The sequence below is a fragment of the Capricornis sumatraensis genome, chromosome 20, assembly GCF_032405125.1.
Source record: "Capricornis sumatraensis isolate serow.1 chromosome 20, serow.2, whole genome shotgun sequence".
Classification (NCBI taxonomy): domain Eukaryota; kingdom Metazoa; phylum Chordata; class Mammalia; order Artiodactyla; family Bovidae; genus Capricornis; species Capricornis sumatraensis.
Genome location: NC_091088.1, coordinates 68,940,916 through 68,956,505, shown reverse-complemented (window position 1 = coordinate 68,956,505; position 15,590 = coordinate 68,940,916). Strand labels below are relative to the sequence as shown.

General features: G+C 50.9%; 2 protein-coding genes across 2 annotated transcripts in view; one reads left to right on the top strand and one right to left on the bottom strand.

The window, feature by feature from the left end:
- The window catches only part of LOC138097115 (zinc finger protein 805-like), a 724,976-nt gene that overhangs the window by 690,151 nt on the left and 19,235 nt on the right, over positions 1 to 15,590 (bottom strand). The gene's annotated exons all lie outside the window — the stretch shown is intronic.
- SMIM17 (small integral membrane protein 17) lies at positions 10,267 to 14,076 on the top strand. The gene is made up of 3 exons (XM_068993383.1): positions 10,267 to 10,429; positions 11,881 to 11,957; positions 13,966 to 14,076. Exons 1-3 carry the CDS (start codon positions 10,267 to 10,269, stop codon positions 14,074 to 14,076), a joined length of 351 nt encoding a protein of 116 aa, XP_068849484.1.

The following is a 15,590-nucleotide window of genomic DNA, read 5'->3' as shown; positions in this document are numbered from 1 at the left end:
GAGAATTCCATGGACTGAATGTCCACGGGGTCGCAAAGAGTCGGACATGACTGAGGAACTTTCACTTCCACTTTTTACATATCAGTAAGTGCACTTCGTGTTGCAGGTCAAAAGAGCAGCCGCTCAGCCATGTATAAACATGAATAGGTTTTGAAGGTCTGGCAGGGTGTGGGCATCAGGGTGGGCTTGGTCCAGGTGCCCTGACTCGCTTCGCCCACTGGCCTCCTCCTCAGACTGGCTTCCCTCACGGCTTCATGTGGTTTCCAGCAGCTCCTCTTGACACATTTCCTCAGAAACATCCAGCTGGAGACAGGCCTCTTCCAGTCATTGGCAAAACAACAACACTTAAGTTCCTTTCAGTTGTACTCACCAGGAACTGATTATTCTGAGGAGAGGAACGCCATGTGCTGCTTGGCTTAGATCTGGGTCTCGCCCTCATCCCTGAAATAGTAGCTGAGGAAGGGGAATAAGTAGGAGTGACTGCCCAGATCAGCCTGAAACCACCGGGGTCTGTTGCACCCACGTCCCGGTCAGGGAGAAGCGGGTGGCTTGCGGAAGCCAGCCCCAAGGCCACCACGCTGCTGGAGGCTAACGTTTGAAGTCGGATGGCCCCTCTGGCTTTTGCCATGACTGTGGGGTTCCGCTGCACCACAGATGTCTGTTCTGACATATTCTTTGGAAAGCCCTCTCACTGCTGCGGTCACTGGGAGGGCCCTCAGTCCTGTCTGTCCGCTGGGCTCTCTTGACCCCGGGATGGGGGTGGAGCCCAAGAGGCTCCAGGTCACATCTCTCTGCTCTGACTTTGGTCTCCATTGGCAAGACCAGATGTCACGTGACCAGGTTTCCTGCTCGGGGCTGGGGGGTGGTGTGTGGCCAGGAGAGTGACTTGACCCCCAGGGCAAGTGTGAGCCCCGGGCGGACACAGGCGGGCGGGCCCCGGGGCGGGCGCGGGCGGGCACGGGCGGGCGGGCCCCGGGCGGGCACAGCTGGGCGAGCACCTGCCGTGACTCAGCAGGCTCCTTGTAGCCCTCTGTGCCATAGTTCACTGTACTTTAAAATGGGGGTAGTGGGTGTCTCTGGGCTTCCCAGCTGGCTCAGTGGTAAAGCGCCCTCCTGCCAATTTAGGAGACACAGGCTCTATCCCTGGGTCGAGAAGATCCCCTGGAGGAAGTAAACGCAACCCGCTCCAGTGTTCTTGCCTGGAGAACCCCATGGACAGAGGAGCCTGGCGGGCCACGGTCCGTGGGGTCGCAGAGGAATAGGACATAACTGAGCAACTCAATGAGTGGGCATCTCCGGAGTCGACAGTAGGGCAGTTGGGTGCAGCTAAGCGGCAGGCCCCGGCAACACGGAGCTGCAGACAGCAGAGCCCCTGCCCTCGCACTCCGTCTCTCTCCCGCTCCCTCACCTCTGTTTCAGACCAAAACACCCACGCAGTCCCACTTCTTGTGGTCATTTGGGACCTCCATCCCTGGGGACGCAGGGCTGGTCAGAGCCGGCTGCCAGCCCACCTCCAGCCTGGAGGAGGTGAGTGTGATCCACATCTCAGCACCCGGAGGAGAAGCAGCCCCGTGTGTCCCCTCACGTGCCTCGTGGTTCACAGCTGGCTCCCCTCAGACCTACGTGGCAGCTGGGAGATGTTGTCCAGGGGCACGTCCAGGACGAAGTGGAGATGACCATCCCTCGGGCTGCATTTGACGGCCTGTCCAGGCAGATCGTGTAGTCAGTACCCCCCACCACTCACCTCCAGTCCCCGGCTTCTGGAGATGCTCTGGGGGTTGGCATACAGGTAGTTGCTGGGGAAAGGCAGCTGGCCAAGGCCCAGGCTTTCCTGGATACAGCAGTCTCAGCACCTCCCACTGGAGGGGTTCATGCCCCCTCCCGGTTACAAGTGGGAAATGCGATCTCTGGCAGGAGTGACTCAGCAGCAGGAAGGAAAGTGAAGAGGGGATGGGGGGAGGAGGGGTCGCTGTCTCCCCTGCACCCCAAAATGCAAAGTGAGTGCTCACGCTCGCCAGTACCAGGGAGACAGCAGCCGCGGTTATAAAAGGCTCAGTTTCTAGCAGTTCGGAGATGCTGTAGATTGCACATGTTCCCCTGAAATTCGAATGCTGAGACCTTAGCACCCAGTGACTTCAGAACGTGGCTGCATTGAAGATAAATAGGACTCTACGAGGTCATATGGCTGGGTGCTGAAACAAGGCCTTGTGTCCTCCTGAGAGAGAAACATGAGGCTGCATGGAGGCAGAGCGACAGACGCATGAAGAGGCCGCAGGAGGACCACCATCTGCAAGCCAAGGAGAGAGGCCTCCAGAGAAACCAGCCCCGCCCACACCCTGTCACAGTGTGCCATAGTCAGGAAGGAAAGTTAGCTTGCACCCTTACTCCTGATGCCCAAATAAGAAAATGCTTCCTGTGAACCTGGAATTCAGGCGAAACCAGCTTTATCCCTGAGTTTTGCCACGCTGAGGTCTGAGGGTCTTGGGGCTTCCCTGGTGGCCCCGTGGTCAAGACTCCATGCTGCCACTGCAGTTGGTGAAGATTCAGTCCCTGGTCGGGGAACTAAGATACTGCAGTCAGAGGAGAGAGAGATCTGATGATCTGTCACGAACTTTTGACCTTGTTAATCATTGTAACAAAATTAGTAGGTTTTCGGCTCTTCCCTGATGGTCCAGTGGTTAAGACTCCATGCTTCCAGTGCACAGGGCATGGGTTTGATCCACGGTCAGGGAACTAAGATCCCACGTGCCCTGTGGCATGGCAAAAAAAAAAAATTTCTTTTTTTAATCTTACCCAATTCAAATCCCACATAATTTGAGTCTAATCCTAATGAAAGATGGTTGGCACGTTTATTCACCAACTAAAATGATACAAAAATAACAGTTTACACAATCATTTGCAAGTATGGGTTTTTGAGGTTTTTTAAATTGCAACAGGCTCCTTGTCATTTCCAAAAGTGCCACTAAAAAGGTCCTGGTTTCAAATGTTTATAATTCAAGGTAGCATAAAATATACGCCTGATGTGTTTATATAAATTACAATAATATCCTTCTTGCAGTTCCCACCTCACAAGATCAAAACGAAGCTTCGTCAGTAAGTTACATATAAGTTATATAGGGGCTTTCCTGATGGCTCAGTAGTAAAGAATCCACCTGCAGTGCAGAAGATATGATTTCGATCCCTGGTTCTGGAAGATCCCCTGGAGAAGGAAATGGTAACCCACTCCAGTATCCTTGCCTGGGAAATCCCATGAACAGAGGAGCTTGACGAGCTACGGTCCATGGGGTCACAGAGAATCAGACACGACTTAGCGACTGAGTGAGCGCGCACGCACACACACACACACACACACACACACACATGTACTCACGCACGCACACACACACACGTACTCGCGCACACACACACACACACACACATATGTACTCATAGAGCATTCCCCATCTCATTTCCCTGCTGCCCCCAATCCAGCGTAACCAACAACCTGAGTCCTGGCACATCTTTCCCTTGTTTGCCTCTTTATACATTTGTACATTTCTCTATCACAGATGCTTTGAAAACTTTGTGTCAGTAATTCCAGTAAGTAATAGCCAGGTCCTGCCGTCCTAAGAAGCAAAATGACTCTGCAGTTTCTTCGTTTGTTTTTCGTTCTTTTGCATTCATTCCACGCTCCCCAGAGCCCAGAGAGCTTTGTTTCCAGGCACCAGCAGGGTCAGGAGGATGGGTACTTTGAAAAGTGACAGAGAAGGAGGAAGGGAGGGAGGAGGAGGAGAAAATCTCCAGCTCGTTTGCCTAGAGGTTCAGTACCACGGACAGCGCACGTCCAGCGGGTTCAGCACCATGGATAGGTCCGCCTGAAGGATTTCAGCACCACGGACAGAGCAGGACCCTACTTTCCCCCATTGGCCTCTGCGGGATGCAGAACTTCCTGGTGGTTCAGCCATAAAGAATCCGCCTGCATTCCAAGAGACCAGGGTTCGATCCCTGGGTCGGTAAGATCCCCTGGAGAAGGAAATGGCAACCTACTCCAGGGTTCTTGGAATTCCAAGAATTCCATGGACAGAAGAGCCTGGTGGGCTGCAGTCTATGGGGTTGCAGAATTGGAGATGACTTAGCGACTGAACCAGCACCACCTGCTGGATGCATGTCCTTTTTGAGCAGAGTTTGGAGCCCACATCCAACCCTCACCCACAGGGTCCTTGAATGCTGATATCTGAGTAATCCAGTCTCTCCCGGAGCTGATCTCAGAAACTCGGGCACTGAACATTTAACATGCACCAAACGGAATCTGGATTTTCTCCACACACACACAAAAACGTGTTCCTACTTAGTGCACCACAGGGCACTCAACTGGCCAGGTTCAAAGCTCGAAAGTCTTTCCTCTCTTCTCATTCCACCCGTGCTTGAGGACTCTCAGCTTCAACTCTAAACTATTCATTGAATCTGTCTGCTGTTTTCTCACATACACTGTCACCACCTCACTCCATCGTTTCTCACCTGGTTCATTGCAGCAACTTAACTGACCCTCCCAGTGTGCCTGTGATGATGAAGACCAGTGAGTGCTCAGTCGTGTCCAACTCTTCGTGCCCCCATGGACTGTAGCCCGCCAGGCTCCTCTGTCTATGGGATTCTCCAGGCAAGAATACTGGAGTGGGTTGTCATTGCCTCCTCCAGGGGATTTCCCTATCCAGGGATGGAACCCACGACTCTTATTGGCAGCTGGGTTCTTTACTGCTGCACCACCTTGGGAAGTCACCAAACCTATAGCCCCTTCTATATCATTTCTTGTATAATTTAATGATGCTTTGACATTTTAAATCGTATTATATCACACCCTTCCATGGATTCCCAGCACACCTACAGTAACATTCAAAGATGTTACTGTGGCTTTCAAAACCCTGGATGCCTCTCTGACATTATCCCCCATCACTCTCTCCCTTGCCTGACCACTCTGGTCACACTGGCCTCCCTGTTGTCCCTCTGGACCTTTGTGCATGCTATTCTCCCTGCCACAAATTCTTGCATAACTGGCTCCTCGCCACCTCTCAGGGATAAGCTCAAACTGCTGCCCCCGCTGCTCAAAAAAGATCACCTCCTGGGCTTCTCTAGTGATCCAGTGGTTACAATTCCACACGTCCGCTGCAGGGGGCGCAGGTTTGATCCCTGGTCAGAAAGCTAAGATCCCCGTGCCTTGAAGTGTGGCCAAAAAAGCAACTCCCATCTAAAGTGGCCTCACCATTACTATCCCATCGATTACATCGCATATTTCATAGAATTCGCACAAACTATATTTTGTGTTTTTTTTTATTTATTTGCCTTTTGTCTAACATCATTACTAGCATGTAAACTTTATTAAGCCATATATCTTGACGGGCCTGGTCACCCAAAACAAGCATGAAGCACATAGTAGCTGTTTCATAATTATTTGTCGAATGAATGAATTTTCAGCTAGTCATGGAGCCCTGAAGAGATGTCACCAGCACTCGACTTCTGCCAGAACGGTGGTCATATGTGCTGGCCCAAGTTGCTTTTGTTTTTAGTTGGCTTGGCTGTGCTGGGTCTTCACTCCTGCACGGGTTTTCTCTCACTGTGGCAGGCAGGGTCTCTTCCAAGAGTTTGTACATCACAACAAGACCTGGTGCAGCCAAATAAGTAAAGGATTTTTTAAAAAAAGAAAATAAGACTCTAAAGGAAGGCTGTTTCCACCCTCCCCAACTATGACTTTGTCAAAACTTTTAAGTTTTGATACAGCCTCCAGGAGAGCGATTTGGCAGAGTTCATTGTATTGTATTATTGATAATAATAGCAGCTAACAGCTAAGAGGGGCTTCCCTGGTGGCTCAGTGGTAAGAATCCGCTTGCCAATGCAGGAGACTAGGGTTCGATCCCTGAGTTGGGAAGATCCCCTGACGAAAGAAGTGGTAACCCACTCCAGTATTCCTTCCTGGGAAACCCCATGGACAGAGAAGCCTGGTGGGCCACAGTCCATGGGGTCACAAGGAGTCAGACATGACTGAGCAACTTAGCAACCACAGCTAAGAGCTGTTAAGTGGAGTATATACCTTCTTTACTTTTCACTTTACTTTTTCAGAGCAGTGCTGGCAGGTGGTAAGCGTAATTCTTCCCACTTAACATAATGGGAAACTGAGGCACTTAAGTGACAAGTGACACACCCAAGAACAAGCTAGTGGCAAAGGCAGTCTCTGACGGGAGGGGTCTGGCCTCAGAGCCCCCACACTGTCACACGCCTGCCCCATCTCCTCCCGCCTCCCCCCACCCCAGGCGCTGGTTGTAGACTAGGAGCCACCAACGGGCCTGGGAAGTCGCTGGTCTCGGTGGGCGTCCGCACCCGGGGACGTGCCCGTCCGCCGGGGCTGGAAGGCTCGTTCCACTCTGGCCCCGGCTCACCGCGTGCGCAGCCCCACAGCCACACTGCTGACACGTGGTCGCCGTCGCCCCTCCGCTGTCCTCGCCTGTCCCTGCAGGCGCTGGCTCCCCGGAAGGTGGGGGCCGGAGGGAAGGCCGCTCGCTCTCTCCAACTCCCCCACCTCCCGCCCGCAGCCTCCGCGTCTGCGCAGCCGCGGTCCCTGCGGCGCCAGCTCTGCGCACAGGGTGTGTGTAGGAAGGGTGAGTCCTCCGTGGGACCCCGCGGGCAGGAGCGGGGCAGGGAAAAGGGGCTGGGGGCTCGGACGGCGGGCCGGGGACGCGCGCGTGAGCGTGGATGGGTGCGAGTGGGAATGCGCACGGGGTGAGGAAGAAAAGGCGCCCCAGGGGGTGTGGGTCTGGTGGCGGGGGGGTGGGGGGGCAGTGTCCAGGGCAATGGGCTGGGCTGGGGCTGCGGTTCGCCCGGTTTCTCCGTCCCGCCCTGTGTGCCCGCCTCCTGCGGGTCGCACGGGGTTTTTAGCCTCTTTGCGAGGAACCAGGTACCGCCCTGCCTGCCTGGCGCGTCAGCTGCGTGCGTGGGTGCTCGGGTCTGGCGGGGGTCAGGTGTCTGAGCTCGCGGGACCCGCGTGTTAACCGCGTCGTACCTGTGTGCCCGCGCGTGCGCCCCCGAGCATGTGTGCGGCGTGTGTCTGCCTGGGCACGTGTGTGCCACCTGCACGGGCGAGGAGCACGTGCGCGCTGGAGTTGGTCGGGTTTAGGGCCCCTGCCTGGCTCCCGTTAGCTGCGTGCCTTTGTTCAAGGGCCTTCCCAGTCTGTAACACACAGACTTGTGACAGTAGCTGCCGCGGAGAGTGGCCGGCGGCGAGGATGAGGTTATGGGAAGACGCCGAGTTCTCCGCAGTGCCTAACCCCGGGGTGCGCCAGGGGCGGCGGTTGCAGTGTTACTTTACTGCGGTGGAGGTGGTGGTTACTGCGTTCCGTCCTCCTCCTCCTCTTTTCAGACATCCGTAGTTTATTGTTTGTTTAGTCCAAACACATTCAAAATGAAAATCGATACTTTCCACCTGAAACAAACTAGATACTACCTCGTATATAATGCTTAACACATTGCAGCAAAAGAGACGACAATCCATTGTCCTATACACCTGCTAAAGCCAATAACGATGACAATCCATTGTCCTATACACCTGCTAAAGCCAGTAGATAATAGATGACAATCCATTGTCCTATACACCTGCTAAAGCCAACAGATAATAAAGATGACAATCCATTGTCCTATACACCTGCTAAAGCCAATAACGATGACAATCCATTGTCCTATACACCTGCTAAAGCCAATAGATAATAACGATGACAATCCATTGTCCTATACACCTGCTAAAGCCAATAGTAGAGCCAGTTTGGTTGCAATAGTATCGTGGTCCGTCCTTCTCAGAGGATGACCCGTTACTATGATAATATGATAAGATAATAGTTGAGGCTCTTAGGTGTGAACTCACACACACACCCCCCTGTCACACCCGCAGATTTCTCCCTGTCCTGTGCCCCTCCTCCCTCCTCCATGAATCGGGCTCTTCTTCTTCTGACCTGGGTCGGGGACTCTCGTCTCCTCCGTCCCCCGCCGCCTCACCTGCATTCTCTACACTCCCCAGGCCTTCTTACCCTCACCTAAAACACACGGTTCACCGCTTGATAGGTGGTCATTTACCTCGAGAGGCTAAAGCCGGCTTTATGTTCTTGTTCCAGGACGTTGCGTGTATTAGCCGCCTTGCATAATGTAACCCACTGAGTATACTCCTGAGTATAAGCATTTAGAAAAAGAGTACAGGGGCTTCCTGGTGGTTCAGTGGTTAGGACACCATGTTCCCAATACAGAGGGCACAGGTGCGATCCCTGAAGCAGGAACTAAGATCCCGCACGCAGTTCAGCAGACAATACAAACAGGCTGAGTGTAAACCACTAAATCGAGAGCCCCCTTTCCCCTTCTGTCTTTTACTTTGACTCTTCTGAAAGTGAAAATGAAATACAGGTCCAAGAAATTCTCTGTTGTAAGGAAAACATGAAGAGGTCTCAACGGAGGCGCGTGGGCGAGAGGAAACGCAGCGGAGTTGCGGCAAAGGCGCTCCGGGGCTCTGTGTGGACAAGCCGCCCCGTTCCGCCCAGCTGCTGTTTACCCGTGAAGACGCGGGCCCAGTGGCCCCCATCTTTTGATTTCTTGAGGAAACGCTGGAAATCTGTATGTTCAGTTGACATCGTCTGCATTTTAAAATGCCAATAATTGTTTCAAACGCTTGAAAGGAAGACATCGTGTAAGCCAACCGCACAGGTGGTGGGGGCAGGTTAGACCCGGGTTTGCAACTGTGTTGTGGGCTGGGGAGTGTGGAGGGGGTGCGGAGAGGAGGCTGTGAGCACAGACAACGTTTCCCAAGAAAACAAAAGCAAAAACTAGCCTTGGTGGGAAAGTAGCGAGACAGCCCCCGTAGGCAGAAGCGCTGATTGCTTTGGGCTGTGTAATTCTTGTTCCGTATTGGGGTGCAGCTGGCTCGCAGTGCCGCCTCCGTCTCAGGTCTTCAGGGAGGTGGGTCAGTTGCGCTTGCACTTGCCTCTGCCCTTTTCCCATTGGGCTTGTCGCAGAACACTGACTCGAGTTCCCTGTGCCCTTCGGCAGGTCCTTGCTGACACTGTATTTTGGCTTTAGTATGAGCTGTAATTAACCGTGTGTTTTAGCTGAAGGGTGAGAAGGCATGGAAAGTGGAGAGAATGCAGGTGAGGGGGTGGGGGAGGGAGGAGACAAGGAAAAAAAATCTAGTTTAAAAGGAAATATCCTTTCATACTGTCATTTTATATCTTGCCAAGTTGAAATTCAGGAGGCTGTCACTTGTCAAGTTGACAAGATATAGAATGAGAGTATTAAAGAGCATATCATTTTAAAGCATTTATTTATGTGTTTTCGGCTATGTCAGGCCTTAGTTACAGCGCTCAGGGCTTGCTTGCGGCACGCGGGATCTGTAGTTGTGGCACGTGGGTCAGTTCCCTGACCAGGGATGGAACCCAGGCTCGCTGTGTTGGGTCCTTGGAATCTTAGCCACTTAGTTGTGTCTAAATTAGATGTTTTAAATCCTTGTCGGTCAGATGCTCCTCCTCCTCCTTCTTAATGATCACAGAGGAGAAAGTCAAGGCTGCAGGGGGCTCGAGGGAAGACTGGGGTCCTTCTTTTTGCAGCCAGAGAGGTTACCGGGAGTGGGGTACTCTCTTTTCCTAAAAGCTTCTGGGTCTGTGCTTTGGTTGTGGAGTGTGTGTGTGGAGTGTGTGTGTGTGTTTGTGTGCACACTTGCCTGAACCACCCTCTGGCCATCCTCTCTAAACTCCGTGTCCCCTTTCTTGTTTTATTCGTCTCTAGAGTATTTTTCATCATTTGACATGTTGTCTGTCTGCCCCACTTCCCGCCGCTAGAGAGCAAGTCCCAAAAGGGAAACTGTTCCGCTCAGCGCTGTGTCTCGGGGGTTGCTGTTCGGTTGCTCAGTCGTGTCTGACTCTTTGTGACCCCGTGGACTGCAGCCCACCAGTCTCCCCTGTCCTTCACTATCTCCGGAGTTTGCTGAGATTCATGTCCACTAGCCACTGATGCTATCTAATCTCCTCACTCTGTTTCCCTGGCGCCCAGGAATCATCCTGGCTCAGGGCTGGCGCTAATCTCCGCATCCTGTTTCCCTGGCGCCCAGGAATCATCCTGGCTCAGGGCTGGCGCTCTGTAAATGTTTGTCGAGTGATGGAATGTCTGTCAGTCCTCAGGCCCCAACTCCTGCTCCCTGGGGAGCTCAGCAGGACCCTGGAACGGGGGGAGGAGAAGTAGCCTGTCTCTCAAGTTCCACGTTCTGAAGAGATGCAGAGTCTCAGACCTGAGCAGATCCGGGGGCTGCTGGAGCCTGAGAGGGCAAAGACGCTGCTGCCTCGGGAGAACAAGGCCTGGGAGAAGCGTGCCACCTTCGCCAAGGACTGGGTGGCTGTGGAGGTTGGGGCCTCCGGCTGCGGCAGCGACAAGAGAGGTGAGGGCCAGGGTCCCGTGGGAGGCGGGGGCCATGGCCGAGCCTGGGGAAAGGGGACTTCATCCTGCTGCTCCGTTCAGCACATTTTTAAATGGAGCCTCATGTCAGTCAGCTTTCTGCTGTGTAACAAGTCAGCCCAAAACTGAGTGGCTTAAAGCCAGTCTATCTGTCGATGACGCTGCGGGTTGGCAGTGCTTGTGGCCTCAGGGGATAGTCCTGCTGCCCTTGCCTGTGTTTGCTCCCGCTGAGCAGCCGCAGTGGATCAAAAGGCAGCTGGTTCATGTGAGATGGCCTTACTGGGGTGTCTGGGTGGTTGGGTGGTGCTGACTTATGGCCATGTGTCTCCAGCAGGCTTGTCCAGGCTATTTCTCATCGGGGTGGTTGAAGGGTTCTTAGGACAAACAAGATGTGGAAGATCCCAGGTCACAGGCACTTTTTCAGCCTCTTCTGGCAACCTAGCAGCTCTTGGGTGTACAGAGAGTGGCGTCATTTGCTGAGATGGGGACAACCCGTATGGCACCCCCATAGCAGAATGACAGCTGAACCTTCTACCAGGGAAGGGTTCTTCCTTCTTCCCCGGGAGATAAGCAGGCCTGCGACCAAGGTGTGGGGAACAGAAACATCACTCCAGCAACGAGGAGGGGGTTCGGGGCTCCTGGCAGGACCTGGGTGCAAAAGAGTGGGAAATACCCATCTTTGGTCCCACCCCTGGTTCTCTCCAGTTGAGCGGTGACAAGAATGTTGAGATTCGAATATGGGGAGATTCCTTCACTGGTGGCTGGAAGCTGGGGAAGCCTCCATCCTCCTGGCTTAACTCTGTGGCTTTTCTTCTGCTCCCTCCCTCAGTTTTTGCCAGAGGGCTGTAGGAAAGGAACTATTGTACCCATTTACCAGGCGGTGGAATAGAGGCCCAGGTGGTGAGCCACAGCAGGTGGCTCTGTCCAAGTCTCCTGGGTAGTTAGTGGCAGAAATGGGATCAGAACTCAGGTCTCCTCTTCTCTCCACCCCACCTGAACAACTTACATGCACTGTGTATGTGTGTGTGTGTGTCTGTGGTGTGTGTGTGTGTGGTGTATATGGTGTGTGTGTGTCTGTGTATGTGTGTGTGGTGTATGTGGTGTGTGTCTGTGTCTGTGTCTGTGTCTGTGTGTGTGTGGTGTGTGTGCATGTCTGTGTGTGTGTCTGTGTATGTGTGTGTGTGGTGTATGTGGTGTGTGTGACTGTGTGTGTGTGTCTGTGTGTCTGACTGTGTGTGTGACTGTGTGTGTCTTTGTGTGTCTGTGTGTGTGTGTCTCTCTGTGTGTGTGTGTGTCTGTGTGTGTGTGTGTATCTGTGTGTGTGTCAGGATTTCAGCAGGAGAGGTGCGGTGGGTGGGAAGAAAGCAGCGCCCATCCAGCTGGCCTGCTCGCTCACTCATGACTCCTTTCTCCTCCATTTCTGCCCTCGCCCAGACCTACCTTCTCCCGAGACCGTGGTTCCCCAGGAGTGGAGCTCGGTGGAGGAAGACGATGAGTCTGAGGATGCCCAGGTGAGCTGGGGATTCCTTCCTCTTTTGATGAGACCCCTCTCTGCAGTTCTCAGTGGACTGTCACACTCCTTTCCTCAGCCTGGAATTTCCTGGCCCCACAAAAGTCTCTCTGGGGATGTGAGCCCCACGAGGTCTCTGGTGGGAAACAGGACATGTTCCATAGTCGTCAGACATGGAGTGGAGGGTATCAGGTGGTCGGTGTAACTCCATCCATGTATACCCTCCAACCCTTCACTCATAAATGCTTCATGAATTAACCACTCATTCATCTGTCCCCTCATTTATTCACCCAAGCTTTCATCTGCCTACTCATGCATATACCCATTCCACCCATCCATCCATCACCCGTTCATCCATCCATCCATTATCCATCCAGCCATCATCATCCATCCATCCATCACCCATTCATCCATCCAACCATCCATTATCCACCCAGCCATCATCCATTCATCCCTCCAGCCATCATCATCCATCCATCCATCACCCATTCATCCATCATCCATCTATCACCCATTCATCCACCCATCCATCCATCATGCACCCATCCATCCATCTGAGGTCGTCCATCCACTTCTGTATCCATCCATCAACTCTCCCATCCACTCACCCTTCTACCAATACCAATCCATTCATCCATCCACCCATTGGACACTCCATCCATCTGTCCTCTGATTCGTCCACCCAGCCTGCTCATTCACACACACTCCGTCAGTCCATAACGCAGTTATCTGTGTGCCCACTCATCCTTATCCATATGCCCTCACTCCATCCATTCAGCCCACCCGCTCACCCATCCTTCTCTCCACACATCTGTCTACTCACCCATCCGTCCATCTACTACTTGGTGACTGTTGGAAGGATGTGCCTTCTTTCATCCACCCCTTTGCCTACTCATCCCTCCATCCCTCCATCCACTAATTACTTACTGTGTTTTAATCCAAGTACTCTTGAGTAAAACCAGAAAGAATGATTGAGCACTTTCCTTTCATTGGAAGACCTAATGTTTTCTTTGTGGGGGCATAAGACATCAATATGTGAAATAGTAACAGTGGTTCTTTTACTTACATATTTATTTTATGTATTAGAAAGAAAGCATATTATCACTCTTGGCAACGTGTGAGGGTCCCATCTGCCAATCAGATATCACAAATCCAACTTGGACTGGCTCAAGCTAGAAAAAGGCTTTGTTGACACAAGGTGGGAGGAGGCAAGCTGGACAACCAACCTTGGTAGTGTAGAAATAAGTGCTGGCTCCCAGTGGGATGGCTCAAGGGAAGAAAGTAATTCTGTGGGCCAGGAGGCTTATCCTTTCTTAAAAATGTTTATTTAGTTAGTCATGCCAGGTCTTAGCTGCGGCATGTGCGACCTAGTTCCTTGACCAGGGATTGAACCGGGGCCCCCAGCATTGGGAGCTCAGAATCTCAGGCACTGACACCAGTGAAGTCCCAGGAAGTTTATTCTTGAATATCCGAGAGAGGAAGAGACAGCACACCTATGGTTTTATTTTATTTCTGGTTTTTTCCCCAAGCTTTAAGCTTTGTATTTTGTACTAAAGTATAGCTGATCAGCAATGTTGTGGTGGTTTCAGGTAAACAGCAAAGGGACCCAGCCATACATACCCATTCTCTCCCAAGCTCCCCTCCCTTCCGGGTGTTTGCAGTTTTTCATTAAAACAGCCCTACAGCTGACAGGCTATTTCTTTTTCTTTTTAAAATTTTTCTTTATTTATTTGGCTGCACTGGGTCTTAGTTGAGGCATGTGGGATCTTTTAGTTGCCTGTGTGAATTCTTGGTTGCTTCTTAGTTATGGCGTGTGGGATCCAGTTCCCTGACCAGGGGTCAAGCCTCAGCCACCTTCACTGGGAGCATGGAGTTTTAACCACTGGACCACCAGGGCAATCCCTGATACACAGTTTCTTTCCCAGTTCTGTAATCCCAGGTTTTTACAAGTGACAAGGGCGGCTCCCTCCCCCGCTGATACTTATACGTTTTCTTTGTTTCTGTTTCAGGGCTTTGTGGAGTGGTCCAAAGCTCCACAGCAAACGACCATAGTCTTGGTGGTGTGTGTGACCTTTCTGTTCCTGGTTTTAACTGGGATGCCCATGATGTTTCACATTTAACTATAAAGGTGGCTCTTGTTTTGAAATAGAGGCCTTGTGTCATGTTAAGGAAGAGCCCTGGTTTAAAAAATCAGGAATAGGTCTTGAATATTATCAAATGCCTTTTACACACCCATTGAGATGACTTTTATGTTTCACCTTTTCATGTGCCGTTTCTGCATTACTGTATTTCACTGAACTTAAGACATCTTCGAGTGTAAGTGCGTATTATTTTGTGTACTCTTGAGAAACAGAATGCTGCTTAAATGCAAGATGTCACCAAGTGGAAGATGCAGCGTGACTTCAGAGAAGGTGAACACGTGTGCAACATACAAGCAATGAAATTGAGTCAGTTTCTCAATTACATATCACCTTTGCATTCTTAGGATGGTGGCACACCTGGCTTTTCAGATACTGAATTCTGTTCCTTGACATTTTATGTAGGATTCTTGCCTCTATCTTCTTACATAAGATTGGTACTATCTTTGTTTCGTTTTGGTATCGTGGCTAAGCTTACATCATAGAAGGACTTGAGTAACATTTGACCTTCTGCTGTGCTTTTGAATACTTGATCTGTAATTTAGGCTGTGCTCAGTCCTGTCTGACTCTTTGTGACCCCCATGGGCTATAGCCCACCAGGGTCCTCTGTCCGTGGGATTTCCCAGGCAAGGTTACTGGAGTGGGTTTCTATTTCCTCCTCCAGGGGATCCTCCCAACTCAGGGATAGAATCTGGGTCTCCTGTGTTGGCAGGCAGATTCTTTACCATTGAGCCATCAGGGAAATCCTTTCTTGTAGTGTAAAAAGTATCAATTCTTTGACGTGCATAAAGAACTCAGGAAAGGGATCAGGTCCTAGAGCTACGGAAGGGAGGTTTCCGTGTGTTCTTAGATGGCTTCTCCGTTTCTTCTCTTGTTTCCAGCTCATTAATACTTTTTAACTCCATTAATTTTGATGATTTATAGTATTCTTTTGTTCCTTAGGCTATTCTTCATTCCACTGAATATTTTCTTCCAGATGATTAGCTTAATTATGAACAGTATTTTTTGGCTTGAACCAAAAGTTCATTTGGGTTCTTCTGTAAGATGGTAGAGAGAAACTGGAATGAATTTTTTTGGTCAGCCCCAATATAATTAAACAAAATCTTCTCTTTATTCTGTCCCCATTCTTCCTTTGATTTGTCAAAGTTTTATCTAGTTATTATTTTTCTGAAGAACCAGCATTAGACTTGTTTATGTCCATTTTTTCTCTAGTTTATAATTTTTTTCCTTTAACATGTATTGGGTTTATTTCTGTGTTGTTTCTATTCCTTGTCTCAATTTTTAAGTTGACCTCTTAATTTGTTTATATTCTTTTTATAAAACTATTTGCTGTAATAGTGCATTTAATAACATAAATGTACTTCTGGCTATAGCCTCGGCCACATCTCAAAGAAGGATAATTCGTGTTCTTGTTTATCTTGTTGTTGCCTAAGTATTTTATCGCAGGGTTTCTAAAGAGTGATTGGAAACTCAGCGACAAGGTCTATTTAAAAAGA